Raw genomic sequence first — 27,227 nt, 5'->3', positions numbered from 1 at the left:
GATGATCAGAATTTGTAAAATGAAGTATTGTTGTGAAGGGGTTTGAAGCAGTCCCTTGAGCTTCCGATTAGAATTTTATGGCTTCAAGCTTTATACTTCCCATGAATAAAAATATTTTCTCTATTGCTACATATCAAAACTTTTCAATCTTCTCACATACAGGAACTCCCTCCTTGCTGTCATCCATCCTCCTTCCACCCCACCTGGTCAGGAGCAGCATTCAAAAGACATGGAGCACGAAAAGCAGATTAATTTAATATACTTTTTAATTATTTAACTACGGAGACAATCTCTTGATTTACAAATTGCTGTCTGATGGCACCACTGCTTTTTCATATTTAGCAATTCATTTGGTTAATTCTTCCTGGATTCCATGCAGAAGATCCATTTGACGTCTCTTGTCTTTTGCCCGAAGAATAGTCATTTTAAAAAGTTTACAATAGAGTTTAACAGCTGGAGGAGAGTCATCATTTCCTGGAATGGGGTAAGTGATGAGACTCGGATTACAGTTACTATCTACTATCCCCACTGTTGGAATATTCATCTTGGCAGCATCTCGCACAGCAACATGCTGCTCAAAGATATTGTTCATTGTGCTGAGAAAGATGATGAGATCGGGCAGGTGGACACCACTTCCATACTGGACACGTGCATTGGTCAGTAATCCTCCCTGCCAGTATCTGGCGTGTGCGTATTCCCCGCTCTCCTTTGCGGTCTTCTCGATCAAGTGAGCAAACTGACGGATGCGACTGACAAACAGGATAATCCCTTTCCGATAGGCACAATGAGCAGTGAAGTTCAGAGCTTTCTGAAGGTGAAGCACAGACTGATCCAAGTCGATGATGTCCTGCTCCAGTCGGGAGCCAAAGATATATGGTTCCATCAGCCTAATGGGAACAGAAAGAATTCCCATTATCCTCATTCCTCAAGGAGCAGTTTTCTCCAGATAATAATAATAATCTTTATTGTCACAAGTAGGCTGACATTAACACTGCAATGAAGTTACTGTGAAAATCCCCTAGTCACCACACCCCGGCGCCTGTTCGGGTACACAGAGGGAGAATTCACAATGTCCAAATTACCTAACAGCACGTCTTTCGGGACTTTTGGGGGGAAACCCTCGCAGACACGGGGAGAACGTGCAGACTCCGCACAGACAGTGACCCAAGCCGGGAATCGAACCTGGGACCCTGGCACTGTGAAACAATAATGCTAACCACTGTGCTACTGCCCAAATAAGTCCTGACTGGAGACAGACGAATCACAGACAGTGTAACTTTGTACATCACAAGGTTCAAACTGTAGAAAACCAACAGGGCATCAGACTTCTTAAAATGTGCAAAGACCATCAGTTCCAATGTATCAGTGCAGCCCAGACAGACAAAAACACTGCCCAATTATAACCAGTATATCATATTCCTTTCTCTGACTCTTTCAGAACCAGGCAACACTGAATAAGTCTTCCTATAGCTCTGAAATTCTCTTCCAGAAGATGCTCATTAGCAAGAGGAATCACTACCTCCCTCTGGCAACCACTCACATTTATTTAAATAACTATCATTCAGCAGGAGTGCTGCAGAATTACAGCAGCAAAATTAGACTCAACAGCCCACTGGCCAATGCCGGCCCCCGCTGACCAATGCCAGAACGCCAGCCCCCGCTGACCAATGCCAGAACGCCAGCCCCCGCTGACCGATGCCAGAACGCCAGCCCCCGCTGACCAATGCCAGAACGCCAGCCCCCGCTGACCAATGCCAGAACGCCAGCCCCCGCTGACCAATGCCAGAACGCCAGCCCCCGCTGGCTGATGCCAGAACGCCAGCCCCCGCTGACCAATGCCAGAACGCCAGCCCCCGCTGACCAATGCCAGAACGGCAGCCCCCGCTGACCAATGCCAGAACGGCAGCCCCCGCTGACCAATGCCAGAACGCCAGCCCCCGCTGGCTGATGCCAGAACGCCAGCCCCCGCTGACCGATGCCAGAACGCCAGCCCCCGCTGACCAATGCCAGAACGCCAGCCCCCGCTGGCTGATGCCAGAACGCCAGCCCCCGCTGACCGATGCCAGAACGCCAGCCCCCGCTGACCAATGCCAGAACGCCAGCCCCCGCTGACCAATGCCAGAACGCCAGCCCCCGCTGGCTGATGCCAGAACGCCAGCCCCCGCTGACCGATGCCAGAACGCCAGCCCCCGCTGACCAATGCCAGAACGCCAGCCCCCGCTGACCGATGCCAGAACGCCAGCCCCCGCTGACCTATGCCAGAACGCCAGCCCCCGCTGACCAATGCCAGAACGCCAGCCCCCGCTGACCAATGCCAGAACGGCAGCCCCCGCTGACCAATGCCAGAACGCCAGCCCCCGCTGACCAATGCCAGAACGCCAGCCCCCGCTGACCAATGCCAGAACGGCAGCCCCCGCTGACCAATGCCAGAACGCCAGCCCCCGCTGACCGATGCCAGAACGCCAGCCCCCGCTGACCAATGCCAGAACGCCAGCCCCCGCTGACCAATGCCAGAACGCCAGCCCCCGCTGACCAATGCCAGAACGCCAGCCCCGCTGACCAATGCCAGAACGCCAGCCCCCGCTGGCCGATGCCGGAATGCCGGCCCAGTGCTAGAGTCACTTCTGTTGAAGTTCACTTCTCTGGAAAATCAGGTTGTGCATTGATTTTTGGAATCATAGATGTTTACAGCAGGGAAACAGGCCCTTCGGCCCAGCTTCTGCCGCCCAGTTTCTATCACTAAGCTAATCCCACTTGCCCGCATTTGACCCATATCCCTCCATACCCACCCTGCCCATGTAACTGTCTAACTGCTTCTTAAAGGAAAAAATCGTACCCGCCTCTACCACTGCCTCTGGCAGCTCGTTCCAGACACTCACCGCCCTCTGTGAAGAAATTTCCCCTTTGGTCTCTTTTGTATCTCTCTCCTCTCACCTTAAACCTCTGACCTCTAGTTCCAGACTCCTCTGCCTTTGGGAAAAGGTGTTGACCATCTACCTTATCTATGCTCCTCATTATTTTATAGACCTCTATAAGATCACTCCTAAGCCTCCTGCACTCCAGGGAGAAAAGTCCCAGCCTATCCGTAAACTCAGACCATCAAGTCCTGGTAGCATCCTCGTAAATCTCTTCTGTACTCTTTCTAGTTTAACAATATCCTTCCTATAATCGGGTGACCAGAACTGAACACAGTATTCCATGTGTGGGTCTGACCAATGACTTGTACAACTTCAACAAGACGTCCCAACTCCTGTATTCAATATTCTGACCAATAAAACCTAGCCTGCTGAATGCCTTCTTCACCACCCTGTCCACCTGCCACTCCACCTTCAAGAAGCTATGAACCTGTTCCCCCATGATCTTTTTGTTCTGTAACTCTCCCCAACTGTACCATTATCTGAGTAGGTCCTGCCCTGATTTGATTGACCAAAATGCATCACCTCACATTTATCCAAATTAAACTCCATCTGCCATTCATCGGCCCACTGGCCCAATTGGTCAGGATCCTGTTGCAATCTTATATAACCTTCTTCACTATCCATTATCCAATCTTGGTGTCATCTGCAAACTTACTAAACATGTCTCCTACATTCTCATAGATTCTCATAGAATTTACAGTGCAGGAGGCCATTCAGCCCATCGAGTCTGCACTGGCTCTTGGAAAGAGCACCCTACCCAAGGTCAACACCTCCACCCTATCCCCATAAACCAGTAACCCCACCCAACACTAAGGGCAATTTATCATGGCCAATCCACCTAACCTGCACATCCTTGGACTGTGGGAGGAAATCGGAGTACCCGGAGGAAACCCACGCACACACAGGGAGGATGCAGACTCCACACAGACAGTGACCCAAGCTGGAATCGAACCTGGGACCCTGGAGCTGTGAAGCAATTGTGCTATCCACAATGCTACCATGCTGCCCCGAATCATTAATATATATATAACTAATAACAGTGGACCCAGCACCGATCCCAGAGGCCCACCGCTGGTTACAGGCCTCCAGTTTGAAAAACAACCCTCCACACCACCCTTTGGCTTCAGTCGCCAAGCCAATTTTGTATCCAATTCGCTACCTCACATGGACTCCGTGAAATTTAACCATTTGCAACAACCTACCATGCGGTACCTTGTCAAAAGCTTTCCTAAACTCCATGTAGACAACGTTGACTGCACTGCCCTTATCCACCTTCTTGGTTACCTCTTCAAAAAACTCAATCAAATTAGTGAGACATGACTTTCCCCTCACAAAGCCATGCTGACTTTCCCTAATTAGCCCTTGCCTGTCTAAATGCCTGTAGATCCTATCCCTCAGAATACCTTCCAACAACTTATCCACTACAGAAGTAAGGCTCACCAGTCTGTAGTTCCCAGGCATATTCCTACATCCTTCTTAAACAAGGGCACAACATTTGCTCCCCTCCAAACTTCAGGCACCTCTCCTGTCGCTGTCGGCGATTCAAATATCTCAGCTAGGGGGCCGGCAATTTCCTCCCTAGCCTCCCACAATGTCTTGGGATACATTTCATCAGGTCCAAGGGATTTATCTACCTTGATGCACTTTATTACCTCCAGCACCTCCTTCTCTGTAATATGTACACTCCTCAAGACATCACTTTTTATTTCCCCAATTTCCCTAACATTCGTGCCTTTCTCAACAGTAAATACTGACGAGAAATATTCATTTAGCACCTCTCCCATCCCTTGTGGATCTGCACAGAGATGACCTTGTTTATCCTTAAGAGGCCCTACCCTCTCCCTCGTCACACTTATGTATCTGTAAAAGCTCTTTGGATTTTCCTTTGCCTTATCTGCCAAGACAATCTCATGTCCCCGTTTTGCCCTCCTGATTTCTCTCTTAACTTTACTCCGACAAGCCCGATACTCTTCAAGGGATCTACTTGATCCCAGCTGCCGATGCATGTCATATGCCTCCTTTTCCTTTTCACCATGGCCTCAATATCCCGAGTCATCCAGGGTTCCCTCCTTCCACCAGCCTTACCCTTCACTCTAATGCATTTGATAAGGTTTCCCAAGGCAGGTTGATGGAAAAAGTGAAGTCGTATGGGGTTCAGGGTGTACTAGCTAGATGGATAAAGAACTGGCTGGGCAACAGGAGACAGAGAGTAGTGGTGGAAGGGAGTGTCTCAGAATGGAGAAAGGTGACTAGTGGTGTTCCACAGGGATACGTGCTCGGACCACTGTTGTTTGTGATCTACATAAATGATCTGGACGAAGGTATAGGTGGTCTGATTAGCAAGTTTGCAGATGACACTAAGATTGGTGGAGTTGCAGATAGCAAGGGGGACTGTCAGAGAATACAGCAAAATATAGATAAATTGGAGAGTTGGGCAGAGAAAAGGCAGATGGAGTTCAATCCAGGCAAATGCAAGGTGATGCATTTTGGAAGATCTAACTCAAGAGCGGACAATATGGTCAATGGAAGGGTCCTGGGGAAAATTGATGTACAGAGAGATCTGGGTGTTCAAGTCCATTGTACCCTGAAGGTGGCTGCGCAGGTCGATAGAGTGGTCAAGAAGGCATACAGCATGCTTGCCTTCATCGGAAGGGGTATTGAGTACAAGAGTCGGCAGGTCATGTTACAGTTGTATATGACTTTGGTTAGGCCACATTTGGAATACTGCATGCAGTTCTGGTCGCCACATCACCAGAAGGATGTGGATGCCTTGGAGAGGGTGCAGAGGAGGTTCACCAGGATGTTGCCTGGTCTGGAGGGTGCTAGCTATGAAGAAAGGTTGAGTAGATTAGGATTGTTTTCGTTGGAAAGACGGAGGTTGAGGGGGGACCTGATTGAGGTCTACAAAATTCTGAGAGGTATTGACAGGGTGGATAGCAACAAGCTTTTTCCAAGAGTGGGGGTGTCAATTGCAAGGGGTCACGATTTCAAGGTGAGAGGGGGAAAGTTTAAGGGAGATGTGCGTGGGAAGTTTTTTACGCAGAGGGTGGTGGGTGCCTGGAGCGCTTTGCCAGCGGAGGTGGTAGAGGTGGGCACAATAGCATCATTTAAGATGCATCTGGACAGATATATGAACGGGCGGGGAACAGAGAGAAGTAGACTTTGGAAAATAGGCGACAGGTTTAGATAAAGGATCTGGATCAGCGCAGGCTGGGAGGGCCGAAGGGCCTGTTCCTGTGCTGTAATTTTCTTTGTTCTTTGTTCTAATAGGAATGTGCTCACCCTGAACTCTAGTTAACACCTTTTTGAAAGACTCCCACTTACCAGCTGTCCCCTTGCCTGTAAAGAGGCACCTCCAATCAACTTTTGAAAGTTCCCGCCTAATACCCTCGAAATTTTCCGTGCCCCAATTTAGAATTTTAACTTTTGGGCAAGAACTATCATTCTCCATAGCTATCTTAAAACTAATTTGTCTCAATACATGTTAATCTGAATATGCAAAACAACACTTGGCTCCCCACCAGGGATTCAATATAAAAGTGTCAAGGATCAGGTGGTGTAAGGTCCTGGAAATTTGGAAATTCCCTCAGCTTCTCTCTGGAGAACTTCCGGCATCTTCAGGCCAAAATGTGCAAAGTGATACATTCTGCGAGGGGCTGAGCTAGATCATAGGACTCTAAAGGCAGTGCTGGAGCATTGATGTGTACTAATTGTTGAAGGTGGCAGGGTAGGTTAATAGACATCGGAGATCAAGGTTTTTCTAACTAGGAGCACACAACACAAACGCAAGGAAGCTACTGTATACCTTCATAAAACACTAGTTCACCCTCAACTGGAGGATTAATTCCATTTCTGGGCTGCACTCTTTTGGAAGTGTCCTTTTCAGAGTGGCAGGCACTGACTAGTGGGGACCCCAGCTGTTCACAATATACATTAATCATTTGGATGAAGGAATTGCATGCAATGTCTCCAAATTTGCAGACGACACTTAGCTGGGTGGCAGTATCTGCTGTGAGGAGGATGCAGGGTGACTTGGACAGGTTGGCTGAGTGGGCAAATACTTGGCAAATGCAATATAATGTGGGTAAATGTCAGGTTATCCACTTTGGTGGCAAAAACAGGAAGGCAGATTATTATCTGAATGGTGGCAGTTTAGGAAAAGGGGAAGTGTAACGAGACCTGAGAGTTTTTAAAATGTGTTTACGGGATGTGGGCGTCGCTGGTTAGGCCAGCATTTATTGCCCATCCCTAATTGCCCCTTCAGAAGGTGATGGTGAGTTGGCTTCTTGAACCATTGCAGTCCCTGAGGTGTTGATTCATTCACTGTGCTGTTAGGGAAGGAGTTCCAGTGTGTTGCCCCAGCGATAATGAAGGAACGGTGATATATTTCCCAAGTCAGGGTGGTGAGTGACTTGGAGGGGAACCTCCAGGTGGTGGGGCTCCCAGGTATCTGCTGCCCTTCTAGATGATAGTGGCTGTGGGGTTGGAAGGTGCCGTCTAAGGAGCCTTGGTGAGTTACTGCAGCACATCTTGTAGATGGTGCACACGACTGTTACTGTTCATTGGTGGTGGAGGGTTTGAATGTTTGTGGAAGGAGGAGCAATCAAACAGGCTGCTTTGTCCTGGATGATGTTGCGCATTTTGAGTGTTGTTGGAGCTGCGCTCATCCAGGCAAGTGGAGAGTATTCCATCACACTCCTGACTTGTGTCATGGTGGAACAGTCACTGAAGGTTGACATGCAGGTACAGCAGGTGGTGAGGAAAGCCAATGGCATGCTGGCCCTAAGCGAGAGGATTTGAGTATAGGAGTAGGGATGTCTTGCTGCAGTTATACAGGGTCTTAGTGAGGCCACGCCTTGAGTATTGTGTGCAATTATGGTCTCCTAGTCTGAGGAAGGTTCTTGCCATTGAGGGTGTCCAGCGAAGGTTCACCAGACTAATTATGGGATGGCAGGACTGACATATGAAGACAGACTGGATGGACTGGGCTTGTACTCACTGGAGTTTAGAAGAATGAGAGGGAATCTCATAGAAACATATAAAATCCCAATGGGATTGGACAAGCTAGATGTGGGAAGAATGTTTCCGATGTTGGGGATGTCCAGAACTAGGGGCACAGCCTAAGAATAAGGGGTAAACCATTCAGGACTGAGATGAGGAAGAACTTCTCTCAGAGAGTTGTGAACTTGTGGAATTCTCAGAAAGCTCTTGGGCCAGTTCGTTGGATATATTCAAGAGGGAGCTGGATGTGGCCCTTGCGGCTAAAGGGATCAAGGGGTATGGGGAGAAAGCGGGAGTGGGATTACGAATTTGCATGATCAGCCATGATCATATTGAATGAAGGTGCAGGCTTGAAGGGCCAAATGGCCTACTCCTGCACCGATTTCTATGTTTCCATGAAGGATGTGAAGATATTGGAGAGATTGAAGAATGGTTCTGGGAGCGGGATCATTATCTGAATGAAAGAATTGCAGGCTTACAGGGAAAAGGCAGAGGGGTGGCATGAAAGTTGATATGTGGAAGGAGTTTGTCTTGTAGAGAGCCTGCATAGACTCGACAGGCTGTCGGGCCTCCTCCTGTGGTAGAACCATTCTATGGTTCTGTTGTCATAACAATGATCATCACTCCCTTCTACTCTTCCAAAGCCACATGCTGGACTTCCTGGTTGAGCAGTCCCAGAAATGTCCCCGTCTATGACAGTGTACAGATAGCAGTGATCACCTACCTGTTCCGACATCCCCTTTTGTGACCAAAATGCACCCTGGCATCGAAGAGGTCTTTAAGCGAGAAGAGTTCGTTGACATGGAAGAAGTCTGGGTGTTTCAGGGATTGAGACAACAGCCCGTTATTCTCTAGAACAATTACACAACCAACAATTAATATTCATAATTTACCATAAGATCAGAATGTACCTTCATTTCTAACGAGCCCTGGTCATTTGCAGCGTTAATGTGACTAATTGCATCGATATTCCAGCTTTGATTCAAACAGGCTGATGGGTGGTAACACTGCGGCTCCCAGTGAAACCTCCATACCTAATGAGGCGTTTCACCCCCTGTCCACCAAGCCTAGCCAAGCTGCCAATCCTTATCTACCACCAAATCTCATCTTGCTCGGTGTCTCCTGCCCTTAAAATTAAAATTGTATAACTCCCTAAACCAGCACATTTCATCCAGACACATCCTCACTTCACCCCTCTGAGAAACTCCTAATCCTGGATGATTCAAACTCCATCCCCTTTCCCTCCATCGATATGATCCATATTCATAGCCAGCACTCGGACCTTGCCGCAAGTAGACAATTTATTATTGCAGTGTTTACGATCTGGAAGGTGCTGACTGAAAGGACGTTGGAAGCAGATTCAATAGTAACTTTCCAAAGGGAAAGGAGCTGCAGACGGGAGGGGAATCAATCGGAGAACCCTTTCAAAGAGCTGTCACTAACTGAATGGATCAAACGTCTGCAGCTGTGCTGTATCATTCTCTGATTTTATCTCACACGCCCTCTGAACTACCATCCTGTAAATCAATGAAGCAATCAGAGATAACCTCGTCTATGCATCTCGTTCTACACCAACATCCTCCATCCCTGCACCCCTCTCAACCATACTTCCTCTTTGTCCATCCCTGGAATTAAAACTCTTCCCCAGTCACTTTCCACAGCACTTTCAAATTCTCAGCTGTCTAGCCGTGGCCCTTTGTTCATCACAACTGCACCTACCAATCTGCTCGCTCACACTCTCACCTCCACCTTTGATACCCTAGACCTCAATAACATCATTAGTGTTCCTCACTCTGGTTGATATGTCTCTGATTTCCGCTCCTTTACGTCCAAACAACGTAGACGTGACCGTGTCTGACAGGCTAGTCCAGCCATTGGTCATCAGATCTGAAGGGACTACTAGAGTTAAGAAACAAAAAAGGTGTAATTCCATTGTTCAGTGTAGTCTCTTGTGGGAAGGATACAGAGGGACACATTTGCAAGGAAATTAGAGAGGTTCAAGAATTATAATTGGGGACTTATTTGAATAAAGACTGAGAGTAGCTGGAGTTCTTAGAGTGTGCTCAGGAAAATTTTCTTCAGCAATATTTCCAGTCCAATGAGGAATGAAACAACGTTAGACCTGGGGCGGATTCTCTGTCAGTCAACGTCAAAATCGGGAAAGGCCGTATGGATGCAACCACCTCACCACCCTCCCCGTCCCCCCAACTGGCTGTGGTGCAGCACACGGCCCACCCAAGGGCAGTGCCTACAATAGCCGTGCGGGAGGGTGCCGGACGGAGGCCGGAGAACATAGTAGTGGGTAGTGCCAGCTACCAATACCCCTGGCAGCGGGGACGCGTGCCAGGGCCAGAGGCCCCCAAGGTGTGGGGCACAGGCGGGGCCTGGCCGCCACAGCCCTGGGGGATGCACTGAGGCTGTACGAGCTGGAGCTGCTCAAGATGGACCATGCAGAACAGGAGCTAGCTCCAGAGGAACAGGGGGCAGCCGGTGAGGATGGCGAGCCGGCCGACCAACAGACCAAGGAGGGGATGCCAAGGAGGTACCAAATGAAGCCTCGTGTGTACTAGCACCGCCAGTCATTCGAGGACCTGCCAGACCGGACATGCCGTCAGCTCTGGCTGAGTAGAGGGTCAGTGTGACACATCTGCCAGATCACGGGCGAAACCTGGCACCACGGGGATATAGGGGAGGACACCCGCTTCCGGTGGCCATCATGGTGATGGTCGTCCTGAACTTTTACGCCACGTGATCCTTCCAGGCGCCGAGTGGGGACCTGTCCAGGATCTTACAGACCTCGGCGCACAGGTGCATCCACACCTTCACAAAGGCCCTATATGCCCAGGCGGATCATTACATCTATTTCAATGCGGCCCCTGCCCACCAGGATGCCTGATCAGCGGGGATCGCCGCCATCGGCAGGATGCCCCGGGTCCAGGGTGATTGACAGGATGCATGTCGCCCTACGGGTACCTGCGGACATAGGCCGCTCTACACCAACCAAAAAGGTTCCCGGCTGGGTCACTGTCTGTGCGGAGTCTGCACGTTCTCCCCGTGTGTGCGTGGGTTTCCTCCGGGTGCTCCGGTTTCCTCCCACAGTCCAAAGATGTGCGGGTTAGGTGGATTGGCCATGCTAAATTGCCCTTAGTGTCCAAAAAAGTAAGGTTAAGGGGGCAGTTGTTGGGTTATGAGTATAGGGTGGATACGTGGGTTTGAGTAGGGTGATCATTGCTCGGCACAACATCGAGGGCCGAAGGGCCTGTTCTGTGCTGTACTGTTCTATGTTCTAAAAGGGGCTCCATTTGATGAACGTGCAGCTGGTGTGTAACACTGAGATGTAAATCACGCATGTCGGCGCCCGACACCCAGGCAGTGTGCGCGAAGCCTTGATCCTGGCACACTCGGCGGTTCCTCACCTCCCCGAGGCGCACCCCCGGTTGAGGTGCTGGCTCCTGGGCGACCTCCAGGAGTCGCCCAAGTGGCTGATGACACCTAGGAGGAGGCTTCAGGCCAAGGCTGAGGCCTATTACAACGATGCCCATGCCGGGACCAGGAGTGTGATTGAGTGGTACTCCGGTCCCCTGAAGATGCGGTTCAGGTGCCTGGACCGCTATGGAGGGGCCTTCCAGTATGAAGCTGAGAGGGTCGCCCGCATTGTGGCGGCCTGCTGCATCCTCCACATCATCGCACAGCGATGTGCTTGCGGAGAAGGGTGAACGCCAGGCCTCATCCTTCAGGGTAAGCAGAGGATGGGCAAGACATGGCAGGCACAGGAGGCTGAACGACGTGTGCGCCAGGGCAGACACATATAGGACGCTATAATCGCCTCCAGGTTCACTGACTAGGGGGTCTGGTCGGAGGCACGGACTCCTCCAACTGCACCTGTAGACGGTAGTTGGTTGCTGACACCCGTTCAGGTAGTCTCTGGCTTTGCAACTGCATCTCCACAATTGATGGGACCCCCCTTTCCATAAGTCCCAAACCAGCCTGAGTGGCAGCTACTTCCTGGGATCGGGCTGCACTCTGATCGTGTGTCCCCTCGTGGGGGGTTCCTACCTCCACCTGTTTACTGTAGCACGTGTGTGGTGCACACCTGATAGTGCCCAGGAGCCTCTTCACTAACGTGCCCAACCGAAGGGAGTGTCTCTGGATTGGAGGGTGTTGAGCTCGCTGTATCAGGAAATCAGTGTCGCCCCCGGACACGTGGTCTGGGATGTCTCAGGTTGCAGGACGGGGGCTCCTGTCGATGTCCGTGTCCTCTTCCTCGCTCTATCTGCTTGGGGTTGTGGGTCACCAGAGGGGCCCTCCTCATCGCCAGGAGGTCCTGTAAGACAAGGCATGGCGCATGATTGGATCGTGGGTTGGGGTGGCGTGTGCTGGTGGAGGGAGGTGTAGGGATAGGAGGGGGGGAAAGAGTGCGGATGAGTTGTGAGTGGAGGTGGAAGGGGGGGTGGCATACGTGCCATGGGGTACCGTAACTGAGCGGGGTCTCACTTGCTCACCCGATGCTGACCTCTGCCCGGATAACTGTCCCCTCTCTGGGCCCACCAACTAAGTCGAATGCCTGCTGCTCTACTGTGGTGAGGGGCCGCAGGTCCTGCGGTTCCCCCTCCGGTCTTCCCCCACACCTGGCGGTTGTGGTTACCTTCTCCTGGGGTGGGGGGAGAAGAGGGGCAGAAAGGACTCAGTGTTAAGACAGTCAGATCTATGCAGCACCGGGGCTGGGTAGCTGGTGGCCTTCGAGGTCAGGGCACCCGGCCATGGCAGCCGGTATGGGTGCTGGCATGCGGTGCAGGGTGGGGTTTGCCGCCCTCCGGGTGGGGGCGGGGAAGTTATGCGTGTGTGGGATGGGGGTTAGTACCAGGAGCACAGCACTGACTCCTCACCCTGGCCGCTCTGAGGAGGTTGTGCAGTTTTTCTGGCACTGTTGGCCGGTCCTGACGGTGGGGTACACGGCGCTCATGGCCTCTGCCAACTGCCCCCAGACCTGGTGTAGGGTGGCGGGTGTCAACCTCCTTCCCACTATGGGGAACAGGGCAGCCTGTCTCTTCTCCACGGTGTACAACAGGGTCTCCAGCTTTGCATTTGCAAAACAGGATGCCGCTCTCCGTGTGTGTGGGTATGCTTATAGGCGACTACAGTTTGCTGGCCTCTGGAGTGTTAATCCCGACCCCGGCGAATCCAACACCGTTTTTCATTGGAATCAATCGTGTTCCATGTGGCGCCCATTAACAGTTGATGAATTGGTCCGGGAGCAGCACCAATTTTGCTGTCATAGAAATCCATCAATTCTGTCCCAGTGTCAACAATTAGCCCCTGAAACGGAGAATTTCACTCCTGGTTTCTGGAAATGAGGCGCGGCAAGTTCGAGGAGAGCATTGAGGGGACAGTGATCATTGTATTACAAGACAATGGAAAAGGACAAAGAACAATCTAAAGTAAGAATAATTAACTGAGGAAAGCCAACTTCTATGGAGTAGGAATGAGCCTGGGCTGAATGAATAGGAATCAAAGGTTGTCAAGAAAAACTGTAGTTAAACAATAGGCTACTTTCAAAGAAGAAATAGTTGAGACACACTCATGGTATATTTCTCGAAAGGGGAAGGCAGGATCACCAAAGACAGAATTCCCACGGTGACCATAAAGATACAGATTAAAAAAAAGAAAATGTTGGTTTATGATAGCTGGCAGGTAGATTATATAATGGAGAACCTGATTGAATATTGAAGGTTTAGAGGGGAAGAGAAAAGGCAAATAAAAGAAGCAAAGAGAGAGTATGAAAATAGACAGCGGTCAAGATGAAAAGGAATCTCAAAGTCTTATTTTGGCAGTTAACTAGTAAAAGGTGGTCAGACAGGGGATTAATGTATGGAAGCAGGGGAGTTAACTGAATCTGTCTTTACCCAGGAAGACACCGCTACCCAGGCCATGGTGAAAGAGGAAATAATGAATACACTGGAAGGATTGAAAATTGACAGGAGGAGGTATTAAATAGGCTGTTTATACTGGAGGTCGAGAAAGCATCAGGACCAGTGCATCCAAGGAGATGGAGGGAAGTGAGTGTGGAAACTGCAGAGACTTGCCAGAATTTCCCAATTTTCCTGAGACTCTTGCTCCAGAGGACTGGAGAATTGTAAATATTCCATCCTTGTTTAAAAAAGGATATAAAGCTAAACCCACAACTAGATTGTCAATGATTCCATTCTCATTACACAGTACCCAGTTTAGGATGGCCTGCTCTCTAGTTGGTTCCTCAACGTATTGGCCCAGAAACCACCCCAGGAATTCCTCTGCCATGATATTGTTACTAATTTGATTTGCCCAATCTATATGCAGATTAAAATCACCCATAATTACAGATGTTCCTTTATGCGTCTCTAGTTTCCTGTTCAAAGCCATTCCCAACGTCACCACTGCAGTTTTGGGGTTTATAAACGATGCCCACTAACGTTTTTGTCCCTTGGGTGTTTCTCAGCTCTACCCATACAGACTCCACATTGTTGGATCTAATCAGCACTGCAACTCCACCATCTTTTCCTTTTTGTCTGTCCTTCCTAAATACAGAATACCCCTGGACGTTCAGTTCCTATCCCTGGTCACCCTGCAGCCATGTCTCCATAATCCTGATTATATCATACCCGTTTATTTGCACGATTAGTTCATCCGCTATTTAATGAAAAAATACTAACACAGTATTAAAATATATTCAACAGCACATCAGAAAATAGCTTACAATAACTGAAAGTGCTAATTCATACAGTGGATACAATAACCCCTAACTGCTATCTGTACTCCCACTCAAACAAAACACATCTCAGCTCGCAATTCACTGTGAAATACACTCAGCCCTCAAGAATACCTGTTTTACAGAGATGTTCTTTGAGAGAGATCCTTTGACACTGCTTTAAAGAAAATATCTGAATCCTGTCAGAACCATGCAGAGACTCGGGCTGTATTCTTCAGAAGCTTCTTCCCTTGTTTCAGCTCACTTTCTAATTACACTCTTCCAAACTGCTTAGAAAGAAACTGCTAATCTATCTACAGACATATCTTTTTTTAAAATTTAGAGTACCCAATTATTTTTCCAATTAAGGGGCAATTTAGCATGGCCAATCTACCTATTCTGCACATATTTGGGTTGTGGGGGTGAAACCCACGCAGACACGGGGAGAATGTGCAAACTCCACACGGACAGTGACCCAGGGCCGGGATTTGAACCTGGGTCCTCAGCTCCGTAGGCAGCAATGCTAACCACTGTGCCACTGTGCTGCCCAACAGACATATCTTTTAACTGAACTGAGATGCTTGACTTCTGCTCACATCTCCATGTAACACTCAACTAACACTGCTTTTCTGCAAAATGCCTGATACCTTGGCTCCTCCCAGTAATTACATCATCTCAGCAGGCTGAAATCTCATTAACTCCACAGGGAATCCCCTTAATTCAAACTTTCCATTAGCCCAAGTTTTTTTTACAATGCTTTAATTGCACCTCTGGCTCCAAAGCGTAGTTGTCTTTCAAACTAGGACTTATTTTAAAAACATGACTGCAGCAGTCACACACACTAACCCAGGCTTTTAACCCTTACTGCACCAAATACCTATGATACAATATATCTAAAATTTCGACATTCACCGCAGTCCTCCAACACCTCTCCACTATCGTCCAGCTGGGTGGGGCTGCTCACACCTGGTTCCATTCTCATCTATCTCATCGTAGCCACAGAATCACTGCCAATGGTTTCTCTTCCAGTTCCCTCCCATTGATCATCTATATGCTGCCCCACAATGACATCACATGAAAGCACAGCTTTAGTTTTGATATGTACACCTCATTACCACCTCTCTCAACTCCTTCACTATCTCCAAATTATCAGACTAGCCAATCTACAATTTCCCCCAGTTGAATATTGGAAAACTGCTGCTGAAATCTCAACCATGCCTTTGGAACCATTAGGCTGTCTCTTCCAACAACGTCCTGCCACTCTTTATAAACTAGAGATCATCCAGGACTCTGATGCCCATAACCAAGCTGGCACCGTGCCCCATATCCTGATCCAGCAAACATTCTCACCATTGCTAAAATCCTACAATGACCTCATCCCTCCCTATCTCTGTAATCTGATCAAGCACCAAAACCCTCCGGAAACTCTGCGCTCTTCCAAATCCAGCCTCTTGAGCATCCTGGATTTCTGTTGTGCCCCCATTGCTGACCATACCCTCAGCTCACAAGATCCTACACTCACAAGATTCCTACACTCGAGAGTTCCCTATTCAGCTCTCCGATCCTTTGCTTTTAAAATGTATTTTATTACAAACATATATCAAAAAAGCTTACAATACACAAACACCCCAGGAAACATACCTCCCAGCAATCAACTATACAAATGTTTTTATCCTCTCCCCTGCGACGAACAGCTCCTCAAACACGATCACGAACATCCCCCCACTTTTTCTCAAACCCCTCTGCTGAGCCCATTAACACATACTTTATCTTCTCCAACCGCAGGAAATCATACAGGTCACCCAACAATGCTGCTACCCCCGGTGGCAATGCCGACCACGCCAATAAAATTTGCCCCCGCGCAATCAGAGAGGTGAAAGCCACGACATCGGCCTTCCTCCTCTCCACAAGCTCCGGCTTCTCTGAAACCCCAAATATCGCCAAAGGGTCCGGATCCACCTCCTTCTCCACTATCCTGGCTAAAACCGCGAACACTCCCACCCAGAACCTTCACAATTTTCCGCAATCCCAAAACATGTGCGTGTGATTTGCTGGCCCCCGCCCACACCTCTCACACTAATTTGCTACCCCCCAAGGGCAGCACGGTGGAGCAGTGGTTAGCACTGCTGCATTATGACGCCAAAATCCCAGGTTCGATCCCAGCTCTGGGTGACTGTCCGTGTGGAGTTTGCACATTCTCCCCGTGTTTGCATGGGTCTCGCTCCCACAACCCAAAGATGTGCAGGGTAGGTGGATTGGCTATGCTAAATTGCCCCTTAATTGGAAAGAATGAATTGGGGACTCTAAATTTATTTTTAAAAACTCATCTGCTACCCCCCGGAAGAACCCAGTCATTCTTGCCCGAGTAATATGCAACCTGTGCACCACCTTAAACTGTATCAGGCTTATCCTTGCCCAAGAGGAGGTCCCGTTTACCCTTCGCAGTGTCTCACTCCATACTCTCCAATTGATCTCCCCTCCCAACTCCCCTTCCCATTCCTCCTTGATCTTCACCACACGCTCGCCTCCCTGCTCCCCCAGCTACTCGTATATATCCCCAATTCCACATCTGGAAGCAGCAGTCACTCCAGCAGGGTGTATCCCGGAAACCTAGGGAACCCCCCCCCCCAAAGACCTTTCGCGCAAAGCCCTTAACCTGCAAATTCCTGAACTCACTCCCCCTCGGCAGCCCTACCCTCTCCCTTAGCTCCTCCAGACTGGCTAACTCTTCCTCCAAATACAAATCCCTCACCTTGACCAGCCCTACTTCTCTCCACCTCCTTTATACACTATCCACCACCCCCCGCCCCCACCCGGGCTCAAACCCATGATTCTCGCACAGCGGCTTTAGCACCGAAATCCCTTCCACCCTAAAATGCCTCCTCAACTGATTCCATTTCTTCACCGCGAACAGCACCAGCATTGCCAATGGCTCCCTGTATACCTACTCGGAGCCATTGGCAATGCTGCTGTCACCTTAGCCCTCAAACTAGACCACTTATAAGATTCCTCCTCCATCCCAACCCAGGATCTCCGTTCCTTTAAGTTGCTCAATGAAATTTAACCTCTTGGACCAAGCCTTTGGTCACGTGACATAATGGGCGTGATTCTCCGGAATCCGGCGGACGGGCTGTACCGGTGCCCAGGAGGGGTGTGAACCACTCCAGCGTCGGGCCGCCCGGAAGGTGCGGAATCCTCAGCATCTTCAGGAGCTAGGACTGCACCGGATGGGGGGTGCCGCGCTAGCCGACGCCGAAGGGCCTCTGCCGGCCGGTGCGAGTTGGCGCATGCGCGGGAGCGCCAGCGTGTTCTGGCGTGATCCCAACGCATGTGCAGGGGTGTTCTTCTCCGCGCCAGCCATGGCAGATCGTTACAGCGGCCGGCGCGGAGGGCAAGAGTGCCCCCATGGCACAGGCCCGGCCGCAGACCGGTGGGCCCTGATCGCGGGCCAGAACACCGTGGGGGACAGATCCCCCCCGCGCCTCCTCTCTCCCCCCCCTCCCCCCCGCGCCTCCTCTCTCCCCCCCCTCCCCCCCGCCTCCCCCCCGCGCCTGCTCTCTCCCCCCCTCCCCCCCGCCTCCTCTCTCCCCCCCCTCCCCCCCGCCTCCTCTCTCCCCCCCTCCCCCCCCGCCTCCTCTCTCTTTCCCCCTCCCCCCCCGCCTCCTCTCTCCCTCCCCTCCCCCCCGCCTCCTCTCTCCCCCCCTCCCCCCCGCCTCCTCTCTCCCCCCCTCCCCCCCGCCTCCTCTCTCCCCCCCTCCCCCCCGCCTCCTCTCTCCCCCCCCCTCCCCCCCCCCCCCCACCTCCTCTCTCCCCCCCCACCACCCCCCAAGGACTCTGCAGGCCGCCCAGAGCCAGGTCCCACCGGTCCCACTTGGTTAATTTACGCCGGCGGGACTGGCCGCAAACGGGTGGCCACTCGGCCCATCGTGTAGTGGAGAATCGCTGGGGGGGGGGGGGGGGCAGCACTGCAAACGGTCCCCGACTGGCGCGACATGATTCCCGACCCGCCGAAAAAGCGGCGCCGGATAGGGATTCACGCTGGCGACCCCCCCCCCCTTGCGATTCTCCGGTCCGGCGCTGGGGGGGGGGTCGGAGAATTCTGACCAATATCTCCCAATGCGGAGAATAGGTACTGCGGATCTCGGAGACTGTGTTATTTTGCTAAAGACGCTATAGAAGGGCAATGTAGCTAAAAGCTTCAGAAGAATCAACACTGTCTCCATTTTTTCCATCCTTTGTCTAATTCGGCTTCCTAACTAAGTGTGTTCGGACGTTCAGCTCTTGGTAATTTACCTAGTTTCTGTCCGATCACATTCTGGTAGTTAAGATATTTGAGTTAATTATTTAATTTTGCTGTACAACCACATGCCCACAGGAGTAGCACCATGCCCCAATAAAAACAATGGCTCTCTTGCATCAATTGAACAGTATCAATAAGAGTTCCAGAGCATCAAGATCACCTCCAATAATAGCGGAACCAGAACACTGACAGTGCGGCCCTCCCTCAGTACTGACCCTCTGACAGTGCGGCACTCCCTCAATACTGATCCTCTGACAGTGCGGCCCTCCCTCAATACTGATCCTCTGACAGTGCGGCGCTCCCTCAGTACTGACCCTCTGACAGTGCGGCACTCCCTCAGTACTGACCCTCTGACAGCGCAGCACTCCCTCAGTACTGACCCTCTGACAGAGCAGCACTCCCTCAATACTGACCCTCTGACAGTGCGGCACTCCCTCAGTACTGACTCTCTGACAGTGCAGTACTCCCTCAGTACTGACCCTCTGACAGCGCAGCACTCCCTCAGTACTGACCCTCTGACAGAGCAGCATTCCCTCAATACTGACCGTCTGACAGAGCAGCGCTCCCTCAGTACTGACCCTCTGACAGTGCAGCACTCCCTCAGTACTGACCCTCTGACAGTGCAGCCCTCCCTCAATACTGACCGTCTGACAGAGCAGCGCTCCCTCAGTACTGACCTTCTGACAGTGCAGCACTCCCTCAGTACTGACCCTCTGACAGAGCAGCGCTCCCTCAGTACTGACCCTCTGACAGTGCGGCACTCCCTCAGTAGACGCTCTGACAGTGCGGCACTCCCTCAGTACTGACCTGACAGTGCAGCACTCCCTCAGTACTGACCCTCTGACAGTGCAACAATCCCTCAGCACTGACCCTCTGACAGTGCAGCGCTCCCTCAGTACTGACCCTCTGACAGTGCGGCACTCCCTCAGTACTGACCCTCTGACAGTGCGGCACTCCCTCAGTACTGACCCTCTGACAGTGCGGCACTCCCTCAGTACTGACCCTCTGACATAGAACATAGAACGATACAGCGCAGTACAGGCCCTTCGGCCCACGATGTTGCACCGACATGGTAAGTCAAAAACTAAAGGCCATCTAACCTACACTATGCCATTATCATCCATATGCTTATCCAATAAACTTTTAAATGCCCTCAATGTTGGCGAGTTCACTACTGTTGCAGGTAGGGCATTCCACGGCCTCACCACTCTTTGCGTAAAAAACCTACCTCTGACGTCTGTCCTATATCTATTACCCCTCAATTTAAGGCTATGTCCCCTCGTGCTAGCCACCTCCATCCGCGGGAGAAGGCTCTCGCTGTCCACCCTATCTAACCCTCTGATCATTTTGTATGCCTCTATTAAGTCACCTCTTAACCTTCTTCTCTCTAACGAAAACAACCTCAAGTCCATCAGCCTTTCCTCATAAGATTTTCCCTCCATACCAGGCAACATCCTGGTAAATCTCCTCTGCACCCGTTCCAAAGCTTCCACGTCCTTCCTATAATGTGGCGACCAGAACTGTACGCAATACTCCAAATGCGGCCGTACCAGAGTTTGGTACAGCTGCAACATGACCTCATGGCTCCGGAACTCAATCCCTCTATCAATAAAGGCCAACACACCATAGGCCTTCTTCACAACCCTATCAACCTGGGTGGCAACTTTCAGGGATCTATGTACATGGACACCGAGATCCCTCTGCTCATCCACACTGCTAAGAATTTTACCATTAGCCAAATATTCCGCATTCCTTTTATTCTTTCCAAAGTGAATCACCTCACACTTCTCTACATTAAACTCCATTTTCCACCTCTCAGCCCAGCTCTGCAGCTTATCTATATCCCTCTGTAACCTGCAACATCCTTCCACACTGTCCACAACTCCACCGACTTTAGTGTCGTCTGCAAATTTACTCACCCATCCTTCTGTGCCCTCCTCTAGGTCATTTATAAAAATGACAAACAGCAACGGCCCCAGAACAGATCCTTGTGGTACGCCACTCGTAACTGAACTCCATTCTGAACATTTGCCATCAACCACCACCCCGTGTCTTCTTTCAACTAGCCAATTTCTGATCCACATCTCTAAATCACCCTCAATCCCCAGCCTCCGTATTTTCTGCAATAGACGACCGTGGGGAACCTTATCAAACGCTTTACTGAAATCCATATACACCACATCAACTGCTCTACCCTCGTCTACCTGTTCAGTCACCTTCTCAAAGAACTCGATAAGGTTTGTGAGGCATGACCTACCCTTCACAAAACCATGCTGACTATCCCTAATCATATTATTCCTATCTAGATGATTATAAATCGTATCTCTTATAATCCTCTCCAAGACTTTACCCACAACAGACGTGAGGCTCACCGGCCTATAGTTACCGGGGTTATCTCTACTCCCCTTCTTGAACAAAGGGACCACATTTGCTATCCTCCAGTCCTCTGGCACTATTCCTGTAGCCAATGATGACATAAAAATCAAAGCCAAAGGCTCAGCAATCTCTTCCCTGGCTTCCCAGAGAATCCTAGGATAAATCCCATCAGGCCCCGGGGACTTATCTATCTTCACCTTGTCCAGAATTGCCAACACTTCTTCCCTACGCACCTCAATGCCATCTATTCTAATAGCCTGGGTCTCAGCATTCTCCTCCACAACATTATCTTTTTCCTGAGTGAATACTGACGAAAAGTATTCATTTAGTATCTCGCTTATCTCCTCAGCCTCCACACACAACTTCCCACCACTGTCCTTGACTGGCCCTACTCTTACCCTAGTCATTCTTTTATTCCTGACATACCTATAGAAAGCTTTTGGGTTTTCCTTGATCCTACCTGCCAAAGACTTCTCATGTCCCCTCCTTGCTCGTCTTAGCTCTCTCTTTAGATCCTTCCTCGCTTCCTTGTAACTATCAAGCGCCCCAACTGAAACTTCACGCCTCATCTTCACATAGGCCTCCTTCTTCCTCTTAACAAGAGATTCCACTTCTTTGGTAAACCACGGTTCCCTCGCTCGACCCCTTCCTCCCTGCCTGACTGGTACGTACTTATCAAGAACATGCAATAGCTGTTCCTTGAACAAGCTCCACATATCCAGTGTGCCCAACCCTTGCAGCCTACTTCTCCAACCTACACATCCTAAGTCATGTCTAATGGCATCATAATTGCCCTAAACAGTACAGCACTCCCTCAATACTGACCATCTGACAGAGCAGCGCTCCCTCAGTACTGACCCGCTGACAGTGCGGCACTCCCTCAGTACTGACGCTCTGACAGTGCGGCACTCCCTCAGTACTGACCTTCTGACAGTGCAGCACTCCCTCAGTACTGACCCTCTGACAGTGCAGCACTCCCTCAGTACTGGCCATCTCACAGAGCAGCGCTCCCTCAGTACTGACCCTCTGACAGTGCGGCACTCCCTCAGTACTGACGCTCTGACAGTGCGGCACTCCCTCAGTACTGACCCTCTGACAGTGCGGCACTCCCTCAGTCTTGACCCTCTGACAGTGCGGCACTCACTCAGCACTGACCCTCTGACAGTGCAGCGCTCCCTCAGTACTGACCCTCTGACAGTGCGGCACTCCCTCATAGAACACAGAACATAGAACATAGAACATAGAACAGTACAGCACAGAACAGGCCCTTCGGCCCTCGATGTTGTGCCGAGCCATGATCACCCTACTTAAACCCACGTAACCCGTATACCCGTAACCTAACCCAACCCCCATTAACCTTACACTACGGGCAATTTAGCATGGCCAATCCACCTAACCCGCACATCTTTGGACTGTGGGAGGAAACCGGAGCACCCGGAGGAAACCCACGCACACACGGGGAGGACGTGCAGACTCCACACAGACAGTGACCCAGCCGGGAATCGAACCTGGGACCCTGGAGCTGTGAAGCATTGATGCTAACCACCATGCTACCGTGAGGCCCTCAGTACTGACCCTCTGACAGTGCGGCACTCCCTCAGTACTGACCCTCTAACAGTGCGGCACTCCTTCAGTACTGACCCTCTGACAGTGCAGCACTCCCTCAGTACTGACCCTCTGACAGTGCGGCACTCCTTCAGTACTGACCCTCTGACAGTGCAGCACTCCCTCAGTACTGACCCTCTGACAGTGCGGCACTCCCTCAGTACTGACCCTCTGACAGTGCAGCACTCCCTCAGTACTGACCCTCTGACAGTGCAGCACTCCTTCAGTACTGACCCTCTGACAGTGCAGCACTCCCTCAGTACTGACCCTCTGACAGTGCGGCACTCCTTCAGTACTGACCCTCTGACAGTGCAGCACTCCCTCAGTACTGACCCTCTGACAGTGCGGCACTCCCTCAGTACTGACCATCTGACAGTGCGGCACTCCCTCAGTACTGACCCTCTGACAGTGCGGCACTCCCTCAGCACTGACCCTCTGACAGTGCGGCACTCCCTCAGTACTGACCTTCTGACAGTCCCTGGCCAATCCATCTAACGTGCACATCTTTGGACTATGGGAAGAAATTACACCAGGAGGAAACCCACGCAGACCCAGGGAGAAAGTGCAAACTCCACACAATCACTAAAGGCTGGAATTGAACCCGGTCCGTCGTGTTGTGAGGCAGCAGTGCCAGCCTGGGTGCCTGGTGCCAAGAGGCAGTCGTGCTAATCATTACTGCCCCATATCTACTTATTGTCACATTGCTGTTTTTTGGTAGCTTCCTAGGCACAGTCTTCCAGTCACATTACATTAGAACAGTGACCACATTTGAAAAATACTTTGTTATCTGTGATGCTTTGTTCTGTGGTCTCAAAACGTTCTTTAGAAATGAACATTCCCCCCTCCCCCCAATCAAGGTTCTGAACGCACAAAGATGTAAAGTTCCGAGTAATCAGCTCATGACTGACCTTCTTGCACAGACTCCAGTAATGTTGGGGTAGGAACCTCAGCATGTCCATGCAGTTGGTCATTTGGTTGATATCTTGGAACTGGCACAGAGAGGCTGGTGCGGGTGGTTACACAGGCCAAGCGTGGCAGCACTGGGAGAGAGAGAACATGGAGTCAGAAACACACGCAGCTGACAGGGTTAATTCCTGGGTTCACTCGGGGTCTATTCCCGGGTTTACTCGGGGTTTATTCCCGGGTTACTCGGGGTTTATTCCCGGGTTTCTCGGGGTCTATTCCCGGGTTACTCGGGGTTTATTCCCGGGTTTCTCGGGGTCTATTCCTGGGTTACTCGGGGTTTATTCCCGGGTTTCTCGGGGTCTATTCCCGGGTTACTCGGGGTTTATTCCCGGGTTTCTCGGGGTTTATCCCCAGTTTACTCGGGGTTTATTCCCGGGGTTTACTTGGGGTTTATTCCCGGGTTAATCGGGGTTTATTCCCGGGTTTACTCGGGGTTTATTCCTGGGGTTTATTCCTGGGTTAATCGGGGTTTATTCCCAGTTTACTCGGGGTTTATTCCCAGGGTTTATTCCCGGGTTACTCGGGGTTTATTCCCAGTTTACTCGGGGTTTATTCCCGAGGTTTATTCCCGGGGTTAATCGGGGTTTATTCCCGGGTTTACTTGGGGTTTATTCCCGGGGTTTATTCCTGGGTTAATCGGGGTTTATTCCCGGGTTACTCGGGGTTTATTCCCGGGGTTTACTTGGGGTTTATTCCCGGGTTAATCGGGGTTTATTCCCGGGTTTACTCGGGGTTTATTCCTGGGTTTACTCGGGGTTTATTCCCGGGGTTTATTCCTGGGTTAATCGGGGTTTATTCCCAGTTTACTCGGGGTTTATTCCCAGGGTTTATTCCCGGGTTACTCGGGGTTTATTCCCAGTTTACTCGGGGTTTATTCCCGAGGTTTATTCCCGGGGTTAATCGGGGTTTATTCCCGGGTTTACTTGGGGTTTATTCCCGGGGTTTATTCCCGGGTTAATCGGGGTTTATTCCCGGGTTACTCGGGGTTTATTCCCGGGGTTTATTCCCGGGGTTAATCGGGGTTTATTCCCGGGTTTATTCCCGGGTTACTCGGGGTTTACTCCCGGGGTTTATTCCCGGGTTACTCGGGGTTTACTCCCGGGGTTTATTCCCGGGGTTTATTCCCGGGTTACTCGGGGTTTACTCCCGGGGTTTATTCCCGGGTTACTCGGGGTTTATTCCCGGGTTACTCGGGGTTTATTCCCGGGTTACTCGGGGTTTACTCCCGGGGTTTATTCCCGGGTTACTCGGGGTTTATTCCCGGGGTTTATTCCCGGGGTTTATTCCCGGGTTACTCGGGGTTTACTCCCGGGGTTTATTCCCGGGTTACTCGGGGTTTATTCCCGGGGTTTATTCCCGGGTTACTCGGGGTTTACTCCCGGGGTTTATTCCCGGGTTACTCGGGGTTTATTCCCGGGTTACTCGGGGTTTATTCCCGGGTTACTCGGGGTTTATTCCCGGGGTTTATTCCCGGGGTTTATTCCCGGGTTACTCGGGGTTTATTCCCGGGGTTTATTCCCGGGTTACTCGGGGTTTATTCCCGGGGTTTATTCCCGGGTTACTCGGGGTTTATTCCCGGGTTACTCGGGGTTTACTTCCGGGGTTTATTCCCGGGTTACTCGGGGTTTACTCCCGGGGTTTATTCCCGGGTTACTCGGGGTTTATTCCCGGGGTTACTCGGGGTTTACTCCCGGGGTTTATTCCCGGGTTACTCGGGGTTTACTCCCGGGGTTTATTCCCGGGTTACTCGGGGTTTATTCCCGGGGTTACTCGGGGTTTACTCCCGGGGTTTATTCCCGGGGTTTATTCCCGGGTTACTCGGGGTTTACTCCCGGGGTTTATTCCCGGGGTTTATTCCCGGGTTACTCGGGGTTTACTCCCGGGGTTTATTCCCGGGGTTTATTCCCGGGATACTCGGGGTTTATTCCCGGGGTTACTCGGGGTTTACTCCCGGGGTTTATTCCCGGGGTTTATTCCCGGGATACTCGGGGTTTATTCCCGGGGTTTATTCCCGGGTTACTCGGGGTTTATTCCCGGGTTACTCGGGGTTTATTCCCGGGTTACTCGGGGTTTATTCCCGGGTTACTCACCGCTCTGGAGAAGTCGCATCGCCGCTAAATTCTCAATTTCAACAAACTTTATGAAGCTGCAGGAAGGACGTCGATGTAACTTCCGGTGGCAGCGCGCCGCGGACCTCAGCAACATGGCGGCCGGACAGCGCGGCGGGGACCTCAGCAACATGGCGGCCGGACAGCGCGGCGGGGACCTCAGCAACATGGCGGCCGGACAGCGCGGCGGGGACCTCAGCAACATGGCGGCCGGACAGCGCGGCGGGGACCTCAGCAACATGGCGGCCGGACAGCGCGCCGCGGACCTCAGCAACATGGCGGCCGGACAGCGCGGCGGGGACCTCAACAACATGGCGGCCGGACAGCGCGGCGGGGACCTCAACAACATGGCGGCGTCATTGCGCATGCGTTGTCAATTCTATTGCGCAAAAAGCCCCTATAGTACCTCAGCACTGTCAGAGGGTCAGTGCTGAGGGAGAGCTGCACTGTCAGAGGGTCAGTACTGAGGGAGTGCCGCACTGTCAGAGGGTCAGTACTGAGGGAGTGCCGCACTGTCAGAGGGTCAGTACTGAGGGAGTGCCGCACTGTCAGAGGGTCAGTACTGAGGGAGCACTGCACTGTCAGAGGGTCAGTACTGAGGGAGTGCCGCACTGCCAGAGGCTCCATACTGAGGGAGTGCTGCACTGTCAGAGTCAGTACTGAGGGAGTGCCGCACTGTCAGAGGGTCAGTACTGAGGGAGCGCTGCACTGTCAGAGGGTCAGTACTGAGGGAGTGCCGCACTGTCAGAGGGTCAGTACTGAGGGAGTGCTGCACTGTCAGAGGGTCAGTACTGAGGGAGTGCCGCACTGTCAGAGGGTCAGTACTGAGGGAGTGCTGCACTGTCAGAGGGTCAGTACTGAGGGAGTGCTGCACTGTCAGAGGGTCAGTACTGAGGGAGTGCCGCACTGTCAGAGGGTCAGTACTGAGGGAGTGCCGCACTATCAGAGGGTCAGTACTGAGGGAGTGTCGCACTGTCAGAGGGTCAGTACTGAGGGAGTGCCGCACTGTCAGAGGGTCAGTACTGAGGGAGTGCTGCACTGTCAGAGGGTCAGTACTGAGGGAGTGCCGCACTATCAGAGGGTCAGTACTGAGGGAGTGTCGCACTGTCAGAGGGTCAGTACTGAGGGAGTGCCGCACTGTCAGAGGGTCAGTACTGAGGGAGTGCTGCACTGTCAGAGGGTCAGTACTGAGGGAGTGCTGCACTGTCAGAGGGTCAGTACTGAGGGAG

General features: G+C 51.4%; 1 protein-coding gene across 2 annotated transcripts; it reads right to left on the bottom strand.

The window, feature by feature from the left end:
• Window positions 1-248: 248 nt before the first annotated feature.
• Window positions 249-26,133, bottom strand: mrps2 (mitochondrial ribosomal protein S2). 2 transcript variants are annotated; one of them, XM_038782613.1, is made up of 4 exons: window positions 25,981-26,133; window positions 23,833-23,964; window positions 8,644-8,770; window positions 249-887 (listed from the first exon to the last, which is right to left on the bottom strand). In XM_038782613.1, exons 1-4 carry the CDS (start codon window positions 26,129-26,131, stop codon window positions 347-349), a joined length of 951 nt encoding a protein of 316 aa, XP_038638541.1. In that variant the 5' UTR covers window positions 26,132-26,133; the 3' UTR covers window positions 249-346. The 2 variants fall into 2 exon arrangements, with proteins under 2 accessions (XP_038638541.1, XP_038638542.1); XM_038782614.1 differs by having other exon boundaries at window positions 8,644-8,731.
• Between the last annotated feature and the right edge of the window lie 1,094 nt (window positions 26,134-27,227).

The sequence above is a fragment of the Scyliorhinus canicula genome, chromosome 21 (assembly GCF_902713615.1).
Source record: "Scyliorhinus canicula chromosome 21, sScyCan1.1, whole genome shotgun sequence".
Classification (NCBI taxonomy): domain Eukaryota; kingdom Metazoa; phylum Chordata; class Chondrichthyes; order Carcharhiniformes; family Scyliorhinidae; genus Scyliorhinus; species Scyliorhinus canicula.
Note: the sequence above shows the minus strand (reverse complement) of the source record. Positions and strands in the feature narration are given on the sequence as shown.

Bases quoted from the DNA above. Each gene is read 5' to 3' on its own strand.
- mrps2 (XM_038782613.1), bottom strand. From the start codon at position 26,131: ATGTTGCTGAGGTCCCCGCCGCGCTGTCCGGCCGCCATGTTGCTGAGG. The intron at 8,771-23,832 runs GTCAGTCATGAG...TAATTGTTCTAG, and splicing joins ACTGGAGTCTGTGCAAGAAG to AGAATAACGGGCTGTTGTCT. The intron at 888-8,643 runs GTAGGTGATCAC...TGTTCCCATTAG, and splicing joins AAAAGGGGATGTCGGAACAG to GCTGATGGAACCATATATCT.